Source organism: Macrotis lagotis, chromosome 8, assembly GCF_037893015.1.
Source record: "Macrotis lagotis isolate mMagLag1 chromosome 8, bilby.v1.9.chrom.fasta, whole genome shotgun sequence".
NCBI classification, from domain to species: domain Eukaryota; kingdom Metazoa; phylum Chordata; class Mammalia; order Peramelemorphia; family Peramelidae; genus Macrotis; species Macrotis lagotis.
The window spans coordinates 149,566,328-149,585,823 of record NC_133665.1 but is presented as its reverse complement, the minus strand read 5'-3'; the positions used below and the strand labels follow the sequence as shown (position 1 = coordinate 149,585,823).

At 40.4% G+C, this 19,496-nt stretch overlaps 1 protein-coding gene across 1 annotated transcript in view; it reads left to right on the top strand.

The window, feature by feature from the left end:
• The first annotated feature begins 12,447 nt into the window (after positions 1 to 12,447).
• The window catches only part of ARL8B (ARF like GTPase 8B), a 44,895-nt gene continuing 37,846 nt past the window's right edge, over positions 12,448 to 19,496 (top strand). Inside the window, exon 1 of the mRNA XM_074198673.1 lies at positions 12,448 to 12,709. Within this exon, the coding sequence (XP_074054774.1) occupies positions 12,587 to 12,709 (123 nt within the window). The 5' untranslated portion in view covers positions 12,448 to 12,586. The remainder of the gene's footprint in view (positions 12,710 to 19,496) is intronic.

Here is a 19,496-nt window from a genome sequence, read left to right as displayed (position 1 = left end):
AATATCTCTTACCAAGAAAACTCCAAGTGGGGGCACAGAGTCAGACATGACTGGAATGTCTGAACGGCTAAGGACCCTTCCACTTCCACACTTCTAATCCGTCAGGCAGTTAATCACCATTTATTAATCTCCAGCTGAGTGCCAGATTGGTATACTGAGCATACCAAAAGATACAAAAGACAGTCCTCTCCCTCAAGGAACTCGCAAGCCGATGGGAGAACAACATATAAACAAATATATACCATCTCTATAGAGGATAAATAGGAAATCATTCACAGAAGGAAATTAGAATTAAGAGGAAGGCTGACTGGAAGATTTTAGTGGGGCCTCAAAGGCAACCAGTGAAACCAGTAGGTAGAGTTGAAGAGAGAGAATTGCTGATTGAGACATATTAAATTCAGTATTTCAGAACTCATTACCTTTCCCCTAAATCCTTCCCCTCTCCCAATTTCCCTATTTCTATCAAGGGCAGCCCTATCCTCCTAATCCTCAGGTTCACAATTTAGGAGTCATCTTCGACTCCCTGTCCCATTATCCAATCTATCAGCAAGGTTTTTGATTTCACCTTTGTAATATCTTTCTTCCTACGTAGCCACACCTCTGGGGCAGGCTCTCATCTCAAAGCCAGAGAAAATGGCAGGAGGTTGTTAAAGTACTGGTTGGAGATGGTAAAAAGACTAGAATGTAAGAGGAAGCCAGGTTATAAAGGACTTTGAATTGCAAGTAGAGGATTTTTGTTTTTTATTCTGGAGGCAATAGGGAGCCACTAGAGTATTTTGAGTAACAGGTGATATGATTGGACTGGTACTTTAGGAAAACCATTTTGACACCTGAGTGGAGGATGAATTGGAATGGGAAGAGATTTGAGGCAGGCAGATACATCATCTGTGATGAGAGCCTGCCCCAGGGGTGACTACGTAAGAAGAAAGATATTACAAAGGTGAAATAAAAAAAAAACTTGTTGATAGATTGGGTAATGGGGCAGGGAGTCGAAGATGACTCCTAAATTGTGAACATGAGGGATTAGGAGGATGGAGCTGCCCTTGATAGAAAAAGGGAAATTGGGAGAGGGGAAAGATTTAGGGGGGAAAGGGAATGAGTTCTGGTTTTGAAATATTGAGTTTAATATGTCTACTGGACATCTGGTAGAGATGTCTGAAAGTCTTATGGAAATGTGGGACTGGAAGTCAGCAGACAGGTTAGGGCAGGATGGGTAGATTTGAGAATTATTAGCATAGGGATGGTAATTAATCTCATGGGAGCTGATGGATCACCAAGTGGAGTAGTATGGAGGGAGAAGAGAAGAGGGTCCAGAACAGAATCCTGAGGGACACCTGTGGTTAGAGGGTACGGTATGAATGAAAATCTAACAAAAGAGGTTGAGAGGGAGTGGTCAGATGGGTAGGAGAAGCGGCTGAAAGTGGTATCCAAAAAACTAAGAAAGAAGAGAGTTTGAAGAAGAGAGTGATCAACTGTGTCAAAGGCTGCAGAGAGGTCAAGGAGATTGAGAACTGAGAAAAGGCCACTGGATTTAGCAATTAAGAGATCACTGGTAACTTTGGAGAATTGTGGAAGAATGATGAGGTTGGAAGTCAAAATGTAACGAAGAGATTGAGAGAAGAGGAAGTAGAGGTATGTATAGTTGATGGCCCTTTTGTGGAGATTAGCTATCAAAGACATCTAGAACAATTGTGAGGATGGAAAGATCAAATGAGGGTGTTTTTAAGGACAGGGGAGATGTGGGCATGTTTGTGGGCAATAGACAAGGAGCCAATACACCGGGAGAGATTGAAAATAAAAGAAATAAACCTCTAAATCTATTATTATTTCATTCATTTAATGCCCACTCCCTTTCAGTATCTGCACTTGCAAAATTTCTCACTATCCCTTAATTTTCTTTAAAGTGTAATAACTCTTGGCAAAGGGCCATGAGTCTAGGTTGCAAAAAAATTAATTGATACAGTAGCTATAGTCAATTAATGTTTGACACTAATTCAGAAAGTGCTGACCTGAACTCTAAAACATTTTTATGCCTTAGCATTTAACAAGTTGCAGAGTCATGCTGGCAAAAAAGTACACGTGCTGCCCCTTTAAGATGCCATCAGAATGACAACATGTCTGGAAGACCATATGGGATATGTCCAACATGCTTTGTTTTTTAGCCAGAACCATTATCACCTTGGATAGAGCAAACCAACTGGGAGTTCAGATAACAGACGCTGAGAGCCAAGATTTCTTGGTTTCAATCAATCAACCCACTAACCACTCAAAAAACGGCATTAATTAAGTCCCCATTTGTGCTGGGCACTATGGAGATTATGATGTATGGGAATGGTTTGTGTCCTGGAGGAGTTTGTCATCTTCGATTCTCAGACTTGAAATATCTCTCAGTCTCAATCTGCTCATCCGCAAAATCATGGGATTGGATAAAATTAGGTGATCAATGAGCATTATAAAGTAATTATCAATTGCCAAGAGCACCTTTAAATTCTTTTTAGCCTCTAACATGAATAAGAAAAGCAAGATAGAACCCTCCAACCTTTCTCCAGGGTTTGGGTAAGGGACCCAATGCTACTTCAATGCCCTACCTCACAAATGTTATAATCTCAAAGTATTTAATCAGTGCCTGGCCTCTGCAACAAGACCCACGCTAGCAATTTAAGAAAACATTGGTGACATAAGCAGCAATAATATGAAGAATTATTTTTTTTTGTTCCATCTCCCTCCTGTTCCTGGATGCTTGGGAGGTTCAGTTGTCTGCATATATCTCCTGCTTCATCTGGGGCTCTGGGAATTCCCTGTACTGTGCAGGGACTTTGGGGCCACCAGCCTGCCTTTGGGACCAGGCTTCTTTGCATTTTTATGCAGCTTTGAATAGAATGGAAAAAGTGATAACAGATTGTTTTATCACTCTTCTGGAACATTCTGAAGACCTTATTGTGGTGTAGTGCGCATACCTCTACTTCCCAACTTTCCTCCATCTTCTCTCCTGTTCCTAAGACAACTGGGTCTTTGATCTTCATGCATTGATTTAGATACATTAATGAATATTTGATGTCAAAGACTGCGACCTCTCTCTCTCTCTCTGTCTTTTTCTTCTTTCTGCCATCCTTGGTTACTATTAGACTCCTATACCATAAGGCAGTTTTGTTAAAAAAAAAAAATAGCCTGTGTTCATAGCGATTCTACCCTTGAACATGAAGCTATGAAGTAGCTCATTTTTATGTCCACAGTCAGAGAGCAAAAGGTCTCTTTCAGTGGACTGAGGGGTCCCTCTCTCCTGTGTGGCTCCCACTGTCCCCTCTCCAACAAAGGTAGGCCAAGCACCACAGTGGCAGGGTCAATCATAGTTATTTCTGTGAAGTAATATTTAATCCATCCAATGTATTCTTTAGCAGAATAATGCAATTATGGAGAAATAAGAAAGGAAGAAATAAAAATACCAAATTCTCTTTCCTTCTGTCTGTTTTTCTTTTAGCGATTCAGTTTGTGATTTTTTAAAAAAGGTGCACATTTCTCTACTTGTCCATTTAGATTCTCATGGTCTTGAAGAAGGAAACTGCAGATGTTGTGACCACTGGCTGCCTGCCATACTTGTTATGCTACTGTGGCATTTCCAGTTACCTTTTCTATTTCCTCTCCTCTCCTCTTCTCCTTTTCTCTCCTCCCCTCACCTTCCCCTCCTCTCTTCCCTTTCCTTTCCCTACCCTTCCCCCTTCTTTTGTCTTCTTCTCTCCTCCTTCCTCTCTCCCATCCCATCTTTTTTTTTTATATACATTTTTTTTTTGCAAGGCAATGGGGTTAAGTGGCTTACCCAAGGCCACACAGCTAGGTAATTATTAAGTGTCTGAGGCCAGATTTGAACCCAGGTACTCCTGACTCTAGGGCAACCTAGTCACTCCCTCCCATTCCATCTTTTCCTCTCCTTTTGTTTCCTGTCCTCTCTTCCCCTCCCCTTTCCTCCCCTCTCCCCCTCTCCCCCTCTCCTTTCTTCTCTTCTTCTCTCTTCCCCTCCATTTCCTCTCCCCTCCCTTCTCTTCTTTTCCTCCCCCTTCTCTTTTCCTTTCTTCCCTTCCTTGTCTGTCCCCTTCCCTCTTCTCCTCCCCTCTCTTTTTTATCTTCTCCCCTTCCCTCCCCTTCCCCTCTCCCCCTTCAAACCATCCCCCTGCCATCTACTCACCCCATCCTTGTCTTGTATTGACTTTGTCTTTTCCCAAGCAGGGAAGAATAACCACTTTCAGGGTCTTTGTGACCAAAGTTTTACTAAAGGTTGTTGCTTTTCAAACAGCCTTCCATAGAGGACACACACAACATACTACAGGCCTTCCTCTGTTTCTTTTAAGATCTCAATGTAGGACTGGTGTGCTTCTCTGCTTGGGCATCTAATCCATAAACTTTCATTTTTGGGGGGGTACAAAATGAAAGTTTTTATTCATTTCTCATGAGAAGCAGACATCATTTAAGCTCTCATTCTTGATATATGAATAGATTTTTTTGTTGGACTTCTTGGACATGAGTTGTTTCTTGTGGCAAACTACAAACTTACTTGCACCCTCCATAATTATTCCATTATTCATTTATTGATAATCCTGATTCTTGTAAGACTGTAACAGTCCTCCATTTGGAGCCACATGAAATCATCAGGAAAACACTGGTGTTGAACACCAATATTTTCAATATTCAACTTTTACAATAGCAAGTAATTTGCAAACACTGAATGGCTTGCTCTGTTCCGTTTCAATCCCATCAAATCCCATCTTCCTTCCAAATTCTGGGTCTATTTCATTGTTCATCTATAGCACCTGGAAAAGGAATGCTTACATTTGAATTTTGCATGTGCCTTTGTTCACTACCTACCCCTCCCATGTACTCCCTTTAGCCCCCTCCACCTTTTAGAATCCCTCATTTATTTGAAATCTCAATTCAGGTGCCACCTTCTGCAGGAGATTTTCCTTTATCTTACCAGCTCCTCATATTTCTCTCCCTCCTCCCCCAAATCACCTCATATCTATGCTGCATGCATCTTGAATATGATTATATACCTGTTAATAGAATGGAAGCTTTTTGAAGAAAGGGAAAATTTTGCTTAATCTTGGCATCCTTAGCATCTTGCACAATGCCGACATGTGATAGTTATTTAGTAAATGTATATTTAATTGTTAACATATATATTAGGAAAATATGTTTATGATATAAATATACATATATGTGCATGTATTTATGCACATATTTAAATTTGGATTTGTGATCTTATTGCTGTATTTCTTCCAAGGATGAAAATCAGAACCCTTGCATTTTTTATCCCGAATGACAGTTGTAAGTATACTTCCATGTATCTTTCATAGGACGTCCACCCAGATGGCAGGGACTTCTATATCTCTTTCCATGTGCATTGATTATCTCCAATTACATAATTGACTCATCTTTTCTGGCCCTACTTCTGTCTGCTTACATTTTTCATATTGCTTCTATATCAGGGAATACACTCATTTTTCCTCTCCCAAACACAGCTCTTCTTGGAAACAAGTATCTCTGCCCTACCCACCCCACCTCCCCCTTCTCCTTTTGGAGAAGCAGCTCTACAGTAATTTCAATAACTCCGCCCAACCATCCCAAGGGATGTTTAGGGATGGAGAGAGATGTGGAGAGAGATTAAGGGTGCTCCCCTGGACTCTGAAGCCTAAGGGGAATAGGCTATTGATTACAAGGGGAAGATATACTACCCTGTCCAAATACTAGGGGACAGAAGAGACAGAAGGTACTAATTTAACATCACTTTGAAGATAGGTACTCATTTGAGCAGCTCAAGAAGAACATTCCCAGATTCCTTAGAGACCCTCAGTTGAAAGGCAAGTGCTTTGGGATCTGAGTGAAAAAGCAATGGAATGGAAACACTCTGGGGGTGTCTGAGAACTATAGACACATTCCAAAATAATTATTCCACCCAGACCAGCTGCTAGAGAGCTGATCTCATGGGGAAAGTGAAAAATGCCATATGCTGGAGAGTGGTGACAATTTAATTTATGATAACAGTCTTAGAGTCAGAAAGGACTTTAGGATCTGTCAAGCTACAATTTACAGATGAAGTCACTGAGGCCGGGAGAGTTTAAATGACTTGCCTAGAGTCACATGGCTAATGTGTCCAAATAGGAATTTGAACCCTAAGTTGAGCTAACTCCCAGGTTAGAGTCTCATCCTCTAGACCATGACGTCTCACCATTCAGCCTATAGTCACTTCAGCAGGCAGAACTCTAGAGGACAACAAATGCGCTGAAATACAAGGGGTAAAAGTATGGAGGACAGAAAGTTGGTCTTAGTGGACCAGTGACCAGTTCTTGGCAATGGAAAAGTGCCAAGGATATGTAGAACAAATGAAAAGTTTGCTGAGAGCACAGAGAGATCTGGGAAAATAAGAGTTGGGTGACCAGATGAACACCAAAGGTAGTAAAGGGTACTTGGCAGCCCTCATGCCAAATTCTTATTAAACATACACAGACCCCTATGTGACTGATAGTACCCAAAACAGTACACTTTTGTCATTTTTTTTGTCTGCTCCTGTTATTTCACCTTTGTAAGAAATTGTTTCTTCATCAGTGCATTTGTAATTTATAGTCTTAAAGAGTCCACCAGTTGTACTGAACGTTTCAGTGACTTGCTCGTGGTCCAACAGCAGTTAATGTGTACCAGAGGAGGACCTGAAGGCAGGTCATCTTGACTCCCACACTGGCCCTAATCCACATACAGAGCTACTCTTTCGTCATTTACTGTTTGTTAAAAGAGCCATGTTCTGACCATAGTATTTATTCTGATTTTTACCTTTATTTAATGTTGTCTTTGTTGACTTAAAATAATTAGGTTAGATGTTGTCTTTTTGGATCTTGGATTTTTTTTCCATTCTTTCATAGAGAAACAATAATATTTTATTACATTCAGAAACCATGATTTATTCTACCAACCCCCAGTTGTTCCATTTTTTTGTCATTGCTACTAAAGAGGGTTTATTTAAAGAAATCAAACTGAGATCTCATTATTGCAAACAATTTATTCTTATCTTGATTCCCCCCCCCCCAATTTTGCATATACTTTGATGTCTCAACAAACTGATCAAAAATATGATTGCACAGACAGATGATTCTGGAATGATAGATGTGTCTTTAACCTGTCACTTTCTATCAATTCTAATTTCATCATGATGTCATTAGAATTCTACCAGGTCTACCATCTCCTGAATCTGTTTTTGAAGAAGACATTCGTGATGGACACAGGGAAATATTCTAAATTCTTCATGGGTAAAATAATTAATTTCCTGAACCTCTTTGCATTTAACCAAGTGGGTCATTACATAATAGTATTTTTTTTCCTGCTTTTTTTTTTTTTTTTGTATTCACTGCCAGAGACATAGGATTATAAGATTCAGAGCTTAAAGGTTTGGTTCAATCTTTTCATTTTATAGACAAGTAAATGGAGATTCATAGAAGCTTGGTGACCTCTCCAGGTCACATAGGCATATAGTTGAAGGTGCTTGTCTCCCAGAGTCCAATCTGCTGCATATCATTCTTCAGGGCTCTGGGTTAGCCTGAGAAGTCAAGTGTTCTCCATTAGCTACTGCTTCTAGCTTGAGCCCCTCTAGGTTTTACCTTGGTATTATTAGGAGTTGGTGTCTAGAGCCTCAGTTACATTTATTTTATTTTTTAGGTTTTTGCTAGGCAGTGGGCTTAAGTGGCTTGCCCAAGGCCACACAGCTAGGTAATTATTAAGTGTCTGAGAACGGATTTGAACCCAGGTACTCCTGACTCCAGGGCCAGTGCTTTATCCACTGAGCCACCTAGCTACCCCTCAGTTACATTTAAATGCTTTACAGTAGTTGACTTTTATGTCTCCTTTTCTTCAAAGACTAAAGTACAAGATTTCCCCCTCTAAAACATTCGGGGCATATCCTCCCCCATACGATAATGGTCTTTGGGGAAGAAGGCATAATTTAGTTCAGTTCTACATATTATTGGTCTTATCAAGATGATGCCTAGAGGGGACATCTCTATCTGAGGAGTCTTTATCTTAGCTACTGTTGGCCTGGAGTCACTCCTAAAGGTTGCTCCTTATTCCATAGGACATTGGCAAGCCTGAATCTCCAACAAGTCAAGGTATCCTCTAACCTTTTCATGGCTTTCAAGACTGCAGAACCTATATTCCCTTTACCTGGAATGGAAAAAAAAATAGAGACCAAAAATCTGAGGACTGCTTCTGGGGTCACCTAGGTAGATGACCCTTGAGGCCGCCAAGCAATCAACATTTATTAAGGACCTGTGCTAAGCCCTTTTCTTCTGAGAGCAGTTTTTCATCGGATGGCATGAGTGAAGGCATCACTGGAATCCCCCCCAAATAAAGGAGACCCAAGAAGCAAAGAGCTTCTTCTCCACTGAGTAGTAACTAGAACCAGTGGTATAGAATGGCTACACATGCTCCTTGAGGGACTTTCTTTTACATATTGTAACCATGACTTTCTATTGGAGAATGCTCCTTAGCCATCCCTTAGAAACTATCGGAAAGAGCTCTGTGCATACAACCGCTCTACTCCCCCGTTACATAATAATGAGCAGACACTGAATTTGGCCCCAAATTCACCATTTCCCCCTATAGCCTATAATCTGGTTAGGTAGGAGTTAATAACCTTTCCAGTGGAGTCCAGATCTTGAGGTCTTCTAGCCTAACCTAAAAGAACCCAGAGCACCTCGCAATCTCATTGAGGCATTTCAGCAGGCTTTTTTATGACCTTTTATATATGTATACACACATATGTATGTATATATATCAATATGTAACATTCACACATATAATTAACCCTAAAATGCAGAATTGTTGCAGTTTTTCCCCTCTCTGTTTTTATTTCTTTTAAGAAGGCTAACAGGGAACAGATTTAATGTTCGATGATGGATAGTTCCCCAGTACCTGTAGCTGAGGGATTGGGTTTGTTCTGCTTGGTCCCCCAGGGAAGGACCAAGAGAAAGACTGGATGAGTAAGACAGGATGCTGCCAAGCGTTTGATGTGAAGAAAAACTCCATATTAATGAGTACAGATCCAAAGTGGATGGGGTCACCTTGAGATCTTATGGGGTCTCCTCTTTTTGGAGGATGCAGGCAAAGGCTTGGCATGTCCAGTCTAGTGATTTCTTTATCGCTATGGGCTGTGTGGGCTTCGTGGGCCATTAAGAGCCCATTGTTAAATATTCAGAGTGAGTATTTATACCCCTGAAATGGCAAATGTTACAAGTCAGGAATTACTTGTTTTGTAGGTTGTCCAGACTTAAGAAAGTGATGGAGAAAATGCTGATAAAGCAGATTCAATTTAAAAGTGTATTCTGGGTGCATTTTATTTCCTGGAGAGCCAGTTATTAAATGCTTATCAGCACATTCCTATTTACCACTCTAGAATTCTTTGATACTATGATTAAAGCAGAAACAACTTGGAACTTGGAATTTGGAAACTTGTTTTCAAATCCCTACTCTAATACTCATTGCCTGTATGACTTTGGTCAGCTCCCTTTACCATTCTGGCTTCACCTTTTTTAATCTATAAAATGATGGGATTCAAGTAGGTAGAAACCAATGTTCATTCCAGTATAAACAGCTACTTTAGTTAGTAAATTCAGCAATGGATACTTCGATGAAATTTTACTGATTGATCAAAAATTCATAATTAGTCATTTTCTTTAAGAAAAAATATGAACCAGGATACTAGCATTAAGAATTGATTTCTGGGGGGCAGCTAGGTGGAGCACCAGCCCTGGAGTCATGAGGATCTGAGTTCAAATTTGACTTCAGGCACTTAATAATTGTCTAGCTGTGTGTGACCTTGGGCAAGTCACTTAATCCCATTACCTTAAATAAGCAAAATTAATAAAATAAAAAAATTAAGAATTGATTTTCCTAAGTAGAATATAAACTCCTTGAGGGCAGCACCCGCTTATATCCTTGTAATGACTGAATTACAGGATAGATTTAGAGAGCAAAGGAACTTCACAAATTGTTTGGTCTGATCCCTTCATATTACAGATGTGTAATCTTGGACCTAGAGGAACTGGATGACCTTTCTAATGTTCCATGGAAAGTAAACAAGGGAGTTGCATTTTGAGGGGGGATGAGGAAAGCAAGTTGAGTTAAATGAATTGTTCAGATTCACACAGCTAAGTGTTTGAGGTAGGATTTGAACTCAAGTCCTCCTGACTTGGGGCCAGAACTCTATCTACCTTGCTACTTAAGCACCTTAGTTTTAAAATTTGAACATAGGTCCCATCACTCTAAAAGTAGGGTTCTTCCCATTTTACCATTTGTAGCATACAAAAATAACAATTAAATTGTTCTTTAAAGTTTGCATAGTCTCCTCATATATTGCTTCCTTCTACCTTGTCCTTTCCTTTAGGAAACAAGTGAAAAGTCTTTGTATCTTGTACCTTGTATTTTTCTGAAAGAAAAGCAAACCATATTTAGAACTGTTTGAATGCAGATCACATGTTGTGACAATCCTTGAAAGTTTACAAAATATGGGAGATAGCAACTCTATGAGAAGAAAGTGCAAGTTTTTGGGAGGGGTTGGGATTGATTTTTTTTTTGAAGGGATGGGAGGAGAAAGTTGATATAAAAAGTCTGGACCTGCAAATTCATCAGTTTATACTCCTTGCCCTGATGCCAATCTATAACTCTTTTATGATGAAGCATCTTTGAGAGTTGTCTGAGAAATGGTCATACAGTCAGAATTTTTCAGAGCACACCAAGACTGGTCCTCTATTTACACACTAGGCTAATTCTTAGTACCTCACCATTCCCCATTTTTATAAAGAAGGAAACTGAGGTTTTGTGAATTTAAATGGTTCTCCCATAATTATTTTGCTGGGGGGGGAGGGGCAGGTAAGGTGACTATTTGAAGTTAGAGCCTTGGTATTACCCAGTCCAGGACTTCTGAGTATGTCAAAGGGAATTATGATTTTCATATTGATTCATCTATGTTGAATGAATTTAGTACTAATTTAGTTTCTAGAGATCTTTATACGGACATTCGTTTTTTCCTTGAACCGTTAAGTAAAGTGCATCAGAGAACTGTGTGCCAAGCTGAAGCAAAGATAATATCCCCGAGACTATAAAATCAGCTAAATGCGTTCCCGCAGGACTTGTGCGTTGTCCCGTTTGGAGGGTCCCAGCTGCTGGAAGATCGCTGAAGCCCCAAACCTCCTTCTTGGGTGACCCACCCTCTCTGTCCCCTTCCCGCTCGTGATCGCGTCTGCATTATCTGATTCCACACCAGCAGAGGGGAGCTCCACACAGGGCAAAGCCCGGATTCACGAGTGGGTTCTTTACAGCGAGAGTATTTAATCGGCTCCCACTTGTTCACCGGCTCGTCCCGGTCAGAGAGGAGCTCAGGCCAAGTTCCGTGGCGCGGCTGCCGGGCGGCCGCGGGGAGGGCTCCGGAGTCCGGGGCCAGGCAGCCCGGCTTCGGGACTGGCCCCTCAATGCGCTCCAGCCCCGTTTTTGCCGTCCGCCGCACGAGCGTCGCCGCGGCCCTCCTCCCGGTGCGCTGAGGCCCGAACGAGTAGCCTATGGCATCGTGGTGTCCATACACAGAGAAGACGTGTTTTTGCATATTTGTGTAACGCATATGTGGCAAGTAAACCGCACAAGTCTGGAAATAGAGATAGTATGTGGAGTAACTTTACGGATGACTAATAACCTAACTTATGACCGCAGATTACCGAAGTTTGGCATTGTTTTCTTGCATTGGCAAGGCGACGTGGCAGGCCACACAGCTGGAGCCTACCAAGTGTCTGAGTTCGGATTTGAACTCGGGCCCTCCTGCCTCCAGAAGGGGCGGCTGCCCCCCGCCACCTAGCCGCCCCTGTATCTTTGGAAATCTCAAATCAGGAGGTGAATGATAGCTATTTTTTTTATACGTAAAAATCGCGTGGCAGGCGAAGAGAACCATGTCTGTGTCGGTTTCTTTGCTGCCGCTTTTATTCCATCTTCCCATCGTATCTTTTACGAACAAGGAACCACTCAGGGGCGCTTTAAATCGCTTTTGCAGACGCCCGGAAGGCATGGTTTCCTTTCGCACGTCTCCCCTTGGAGGAGAAAGACATGCCGTGGCGTCTCCGCGGGCGCGCGGGGCCGCTCTTGCGGAACGCGGTTTGGGTTGAGATCCCGGGCGGCCCCGTGAGTGACGGGAGCCGCGCCTCTGGGCCTCCGGCGGCGGGGCCCGGCAGGGGGCGCTGTGGGCTCCGCGGCGGGCGCGCCTGCGCGGCCGGGCCGCTCTCGGCGTGCGCGCGGGCCGGCGGGGCGTGGAGGGAGGCCGAGTCATGTGACCGGCCCTCGGCTTCCTGGCTCCGGCCGCCGCCGCCGTCTCTGCCCAGTCCCGTCCCCGCCCGCGCCGCCGCCGCCGCCGCCGCCGCCTCTGCCCAGTCCCGTCCCCGCGCCGCCGCCGCCGCCGCCGCCGCCGCCGCCTCTGCCCAGTCCCGTCCCCGCCCGCGTCGCCGCCCGGACCGGCCGAGCCGTTGGCTCGCGGAGCCCCGTCGCTCGCTGGAAGCCGCCCGCCCTCGCCGTCATGTTGGCGCTCATCTCGCGGCTGCTGGACTGGTTCCGCTCCCTCTTCTGGAAGGAAGAGATGGAGCTGACGCTGGTGGGGCTGCAGTACTCGGGCAAGACCACCTTCGTCAATGTCATCGCGGTGAGCGCCGGCGGGGCGGGGCCGGGGGCGGGGCGGGGCCGGGGGGAGGGGCCGCGGGGCGCGGGCAGGTCCGGGAGGAGCCGGAGCAGGCCTCGGGGACGGCCCGGCCCGGCGCGGGCTGCCCGGCCGGTTCGGCAGCGGCCATGATGCAGGGGCCTCCGGGGGCCGGGCCGGGCCGGGGCCGCGAGGCCGCCCCGGCGCAGCTGCAGCAGGCCGCCGGCGTGCCCGGGGCTGCGGAGGCGGCGGCGCCGCTGGGGCCGGCACCGGGGCCTGGCACTGACAGCTCCGAGCCTGGCCGGGGCCCGGCGTGTGGACGGCTCATGCCATGGGCAGGGAGCTTGCCGTGGGCAGCGGTGCTTTATCATGCGTGTAGCTCATCATGGCTATGGCTTATCATGTCTGTGCTTCGTCATGTACAGTTTGTCATATGTAGTTTATCACATATAGTCTTTCACATACATAGCTTAACTAATACATATAGTTTGCCATACATAGTTTATCATATCTAGTTTATCACATATAGTCTATCATATGTACCTTTTCACATACATAGCTTAACTAATACATATAGTTTGCCATACATAGTTTATCATATATAGTTTATCATATGTAGTTTTTCACCTATATAGTTTAACTTATACATATAATTTGCCATACATAGCTTATCATATACTTTATCACATATAGTTTAGCATGCATATATTTGTCATATGTAGCTTATCATACATAGGCTATCATAAATATAAATATGTAGTTTATCACATATGCAGTTTATCATATATACTTTCTCATATATATAATTTATCACAGTTTAGTTTACCATATATACTTTATCATATATGTAGTTTATTATATATAGTTTATCATATATCTACTTTATCATATATAGTTATGTAACTATAATCATAAATAATAACTTATCATATATATCATAAATAGTTATCATATATAGTTTATATAGTTTTTCATACATAGTTTACCATATATAGTTTATCATGTTTATCATATATAGTCTATCATATACATATATATACATATACATATACATATATACATATATACATATATATACACATATACATATATATATATATATATATATATATATATATATATATATATATATATATATATATATATAATTCCCCCCTACATATACATAGCCAATATATGGATATATGAGTGACAATAAGATACATAGATATATTTTCATATATATGTCTCTCTCTCTCTCTCTCTCTCTCTCTATATATATATATATATATAACTTTATTTCCCATTCAGATGAGTAAACATTTAGGTTACTCAGAAGATTACACAGCAAAACAGCACAAATTTTAAATGCATTGTAAACAACAGTGAAGATTCAGAACAGCCAAAAATAACACAATTCTCTTTTGGCTGTTCTGATCATCCAACTTGTTTTGAAATTTAGAGTTTATTTATCCTTTTAAAAAGATTAATAATCTTTTGCAAAAAAGACATATTTTGTGCTAAAGAAACCACTAACTTTTTGGAAATTTTTATTCTTTTTAAGCTTTAGCAAGGCAAATGAAGTTAAGTGGCTTGCCCAAGGCCACATAGCTAGGTAATTATTAAAAGTCTGAGGCTGGATTTGAACTCAGAGACTCCTGACTCCAGGGCCAGTACTCTACCCACCCCTAACTTTTGGAAATCTTAAGAAAGCTTCTTATACCTCTGAAAACTGTTTTTGATTTCTGATGATACTGTTTGATATTTCATATAAAAGTAGGGCAGTTTTTTGATGACTATCCACACAATCACTCCATTTTTACAGTTCTAGGTTGACTTTTAAGTTAAATTAATTGGTTGAAAAGTTGTTTATAAGGAGCAGCTAGGTGGCAAGTGGATAGAACACCAGCCCAGGAGAACCTGATTTCAAAGAAATCCAGCCTCAGACACTTAACAATTGTAAAGTGTCTGACCTTTGGCAAGTCACTTAACCCCATTGCTTTGCAAAAACTAAATTGAAAAGTCAGTTATACCAAATAGTCTTTAGATACTAATGTATCTGTCTCATGTTCTGAGATAAAATCTGTACTGTAATTTTAGATCACATGAATATCTCATTCTTTAAGAAAGGAGACCTTATTAAACTTCATGTTATGTGTGAAATTTAATAAAAAGAATTAATTTTTGAACTTTATTTCAAAGGACAATTTTTTATTAAAAAATTTATGTAGACTTTCAGACACTTAAAAATAACAAGAGTCTCCTTGTGTGATTTTTCAGAGTTTAATTTTTAGACTTCAGAAGTAAATACAGATATTTAGATAATATGTCATTTGTAAAAATTAAATGTTCATTCTAATTCATTAATCCTATCTTAAGTACTTGCTTATTGTAAGACTTAATGCCTTAGGTAAAGCTAATAATGGTCATTTTAGAGCCATTAAACTTGTGAATCAGCTTTTAATCAAATCAAAATCTTGCTTTAGTTTGTAATCCTTTTAAATAAAATAAATGTGTTTTTTTGGCGGGGGTGGGGGGTGGGGGGTGGGGGGTGGTAAAGATCAAAAATCATAAACCCTTACTACCAATTTTAAAGGCAAAGGTATGTCATGGACCCCTTTGGTAATCTGATAGAACCTATGGGATCCCTCCTCAGAATTATGTTTTTAAATATATAAAATAAAAGATAAGGTTGCAAAGGGAAAAACCAATTAGATTGGAATACCATTATTTAAAAAAATAAGTTAACAGATCTTAGGTTAGGGGGAAACTAAACTTAGGAAATTAGGAATTTAAAAACTGAAATTTTTACAAATGAAACCCAGCCATTTTCCTTCTATGTATGGGGGCTGAGGGGGAAAGCTTTTTTGCTTTTTGAATTTCCTAATCATGGTATTTAGGAATGAAAGACTCCTAAACTCAAAGGCCACGCAAAGTCTTCTCTTTAAGCAGTTGTTGCACAATGAATCATGTGCTCTGTGTACAATGTGATGTGTGTGTGATGTATGTTGAGTAATTTCCTTTTAATTAGTAGTCTTAAATTGTTAGGAAATTTATGGAGTCCACAAATTCTTTATGAGGTATGTTTAATGAGTGAGCCTGCTTCATCCTAGAAATTCTATAAGCTTTCATTTGCCTTTGTTATCTCCCTTACCATTTTGATAGTATTGGTGTTAAAAGGTAATCTTGGCAAAAGTTTCCTGCTGAGGCCTGGAGGTTTTGTGTCTTTAACTCTGGCTGAGCTTATGCTATCAAGATTGATCTTCCTTCATTGACTTTCAGACATTCTTATATCAATTGACTTTGACTCATGTTATAGGACTTTTCTGCTTTTGTTTTTGTTCTAAAGCATACTGAGAGAAGTGTTAGATAACTACAAAAACTAGCTGGAGTATTGAATTGCTTTCTAAACCCTTTGGTTCAGTAGTTTATCAGGCATGTCTGACTCTGGTCATATCATGACCCCATTTGAGATTTTCTCAGCAAAGATAGTGGAGTTGTTTGTCATTTCCTTTTCCAACTCACTTTTTAGATAAGGAAACTGAGGTAGATGGATTATTGACTTGTCCAGAGTCACACTGCTAATGTCTGAGACTGGATTTCAAATCTTTATACTAGACTCTACTTTGTCATCTCACTGTTCTTTAAACCCTTAGGTACTGTTTATTGGCATTTCTCTGGTCTGTTTATCAAGATCTTTCACATTCTTTGTTTATCAGTTAGTGGGAAGCATAGAGACCATTCTGAAAAGATTTAGGGAAGAAAATAGTTACTTTTAAAATGTTATAGATAGCAATTTAACATAGAAAGTAATTGAGTTACTGTCCTTAAAGCAACAATTAAACTATACATTGAATAGTTGCTCAGTGTTTTCATCAAAAAAGTAATCAAAGCAATTGTTAAAGGAAAATCACGTTTAAGTGACATATTACAAATCTAGAGATAACTAAAGAGTGAAATCTGTTGATGGAGTATACTATGTAAGTTGCAGTTAGTTTTTCCTAGAGGTTCAGGATTTTCTTATTTCTGGAGACTTCAATGAAGAGATTTAGGATTCTGAAGCTACATATTGTCTTCCTCTTTAGAAAACTCCTAAGGATTAGGGGAATATGCCTAGAGCTGGAAGAGACTCTAGGGATCCTCTAGTAGAGGTAGGAGTTCTTAAGTTATTATTCAGGAATTTGGTTTTTCAGTATTTTGAAAACTGTCTCTGTGTAATTTGTTTCTTTTGCATTCCTCTGTATTTATTCTATGGATTTAAAAACGTTGCTGAGAAAGCATCTTTAGTCTTCATCAGACTTGCAAAGGGATGTTTATACAAGAGAGAGAGATTATGAAGGCCTGGCCTAAGTGATCCTCCCCAAGCTGAGCTGAAGCTCTGAAGAGCCAGGGTTCTGACTCAGGTTCTGATTCAGCCCCTACCTTGCTGGCTCTCAAATGCTTGCATGCACTTTTCTTTTACTTCTTGTTATAGTTATTTTTGTTCATATATATACATATATATGTATATATATATATATGTATATATATGTATATCCATTTCTGTCCTAGAATGGAAACTCCTTAAAGACACGGACCATGTCAGCATCACACAGGATTGTCACACTCTGCTTTTGTATTGGGACTCCCTATATGCCTCACTACTGAATATGCTGGGATAACAAAGGCAAGGATGAAACAGCCCTCGTCCCTTGGGTATTAGCTCAATTTTATTCATCTGCTGGCCTGTCTTTTGTGTTGATATGTTTTCTAGACTATCAAGGAAATCAAAGGTCTGAATTTTTTAAAAACCATTTTTATTGCATTTTAAATTGCTACCTTCCTTATAGAGGTTATATCATAACCTTTTGTTCCATGTTAAGTGGACCATCCATTGAACATCAATTAAAAATTCATGAATTTCTATAGGAAATAGAATTGGTATTTAGGAAATTTGGTCATTTAGGTGATTATCTGAACAGATTCTGGTATTGTAAAGTTTTGAATTTTTGAGTAAGATTTTCTTATTTTTCTGAGAGAAAGGCCCAGTAGCATAGCACTCTCCTGTTTTAAATTGATTCTTCTAAAGCAGGGGTGTCCAAATTTTTAGCTCTTCTGAACCCCATCAACCAACAAAAACTTCATAAGGGCTACATACAGAATTTAATACCCATTCATGAATATAATGCAACCCATGTCACTAATGAGCACAACTAAGTGAATCGACTCAGGTGGGACACACACCTCTGTTCTAAAGCTTATCACTAATTAGACTAGGGCTATAAAATGGGACACAGACACAGACACAGACACACACACAGACACACACACACCCTGCCCCCCCATTCATTTGTTAAGTTGGAAAGCAATCTATGTAATTATAACTTAGTCTTTCTAGTAGTTGTGGTACTATGGAAGCATTAATTGGCTTTAAAATTCTTAGTGGACTTTACTGTTAGTTCACCTTTCAGGACAGTAATATTACTTATTCTCTGCATCCCTTACCTGACCTCACGGTCTTTGGTGGAGGCTGGAACATCACTGACTGATTTGGAGATATACATTAAGAACAGCTGTGGGTTTTGATGAATTCCAAGCAGTTTCACAAAGCAGACTTTATTTCTGAAAATATTTCAGGTTATTAAACTGATCTTTCATTTATTGTCTTTGGGTTGGTGCCATTTGATTGAGAATCCTGCGATACCATAATCTCTGAAGGATTAAAGTATGGGCCATACGTGGCAATGGAGAGATTCACGGTGGGCCACAAACAAGTTGTGTGATGTTATCATGGAAGAATTGCATTTCAGAAAGAATGTCAAAAGCTATCCGAGAATATATATCAGGGTAGAAATTTAATGGATGGACAGCCTGTGTTGATATTCCTGCAAAATATAGAGATCAGGAGTAGAACCACCCAGCATATTGGGTAGACCTTACTTTGGAGGATTTAACAAAGGACATAAAGAGCATGAGAAGACATGAATGTGTCTGTACCCCTAGAAGAAGTGATAAAAGAACATTGAAATCTTAGTTATTTTAAATTTGTGTTATATTATTACTTGACTGTTGCTTTGACTCTTCAAATACATTAATATATTGGGACTGAAAACATTGGAAGTAAAATCTTTTTCTTCTGAATTATGGGGGAAAACATGAACTTGGGTACACAGTCATTTAGATTTTTTTTTTTTTATTTAGGTTTTTGCAAGGCAAACAGGGTTAAGTGGCTTGCCCAAGGCCACACAGCTAGGTAATTATTAAGTGTCTGAGACGGGATTTGAACCCAGGTACTCCTGACTCCACCTAGCCGCCCAGTCATTTAGATTTAAATGACACACCAGATACTAATTTTAGATAGATTTAGATACTGCTTCCCAAGGTCTATTTGAACTGCATTAAAATCTTGTTTGGGGTTAAAGATTTTAGGTTCAAGTGTCAGTTTCTTTAAGTAAAAACACAGCACTCCATTTTGTTATGTTGTTAAACTTAGCTGTTTCTTAAATTAGATATGGCTCTTGCGTCTGGATCTGATTTCAGCATTTGACCAGCCTTTTTTCAAAAGATGATATTCCCTTTGATGTCCTGCAGTGGACTGGTCTTTCTGTTTTGTTTTTCTAATTTAAAAATCAGTTTTTGTATTTGTTGAAAAATAATCTTGTTTTCCTGCTCTCCTTTCCTCTATAAATAACTTCTGGTGAAATAGGCATCAGTTACTAGATCTCTCTTTGCAATTGGAACTTTGTTTTCATGTGAGGGGTTGAAAAATGCCCTTTAATATTGAGGATCCTGCATTGTCATAACTTAATTTTGATAACATTACAAGGTGATTTGC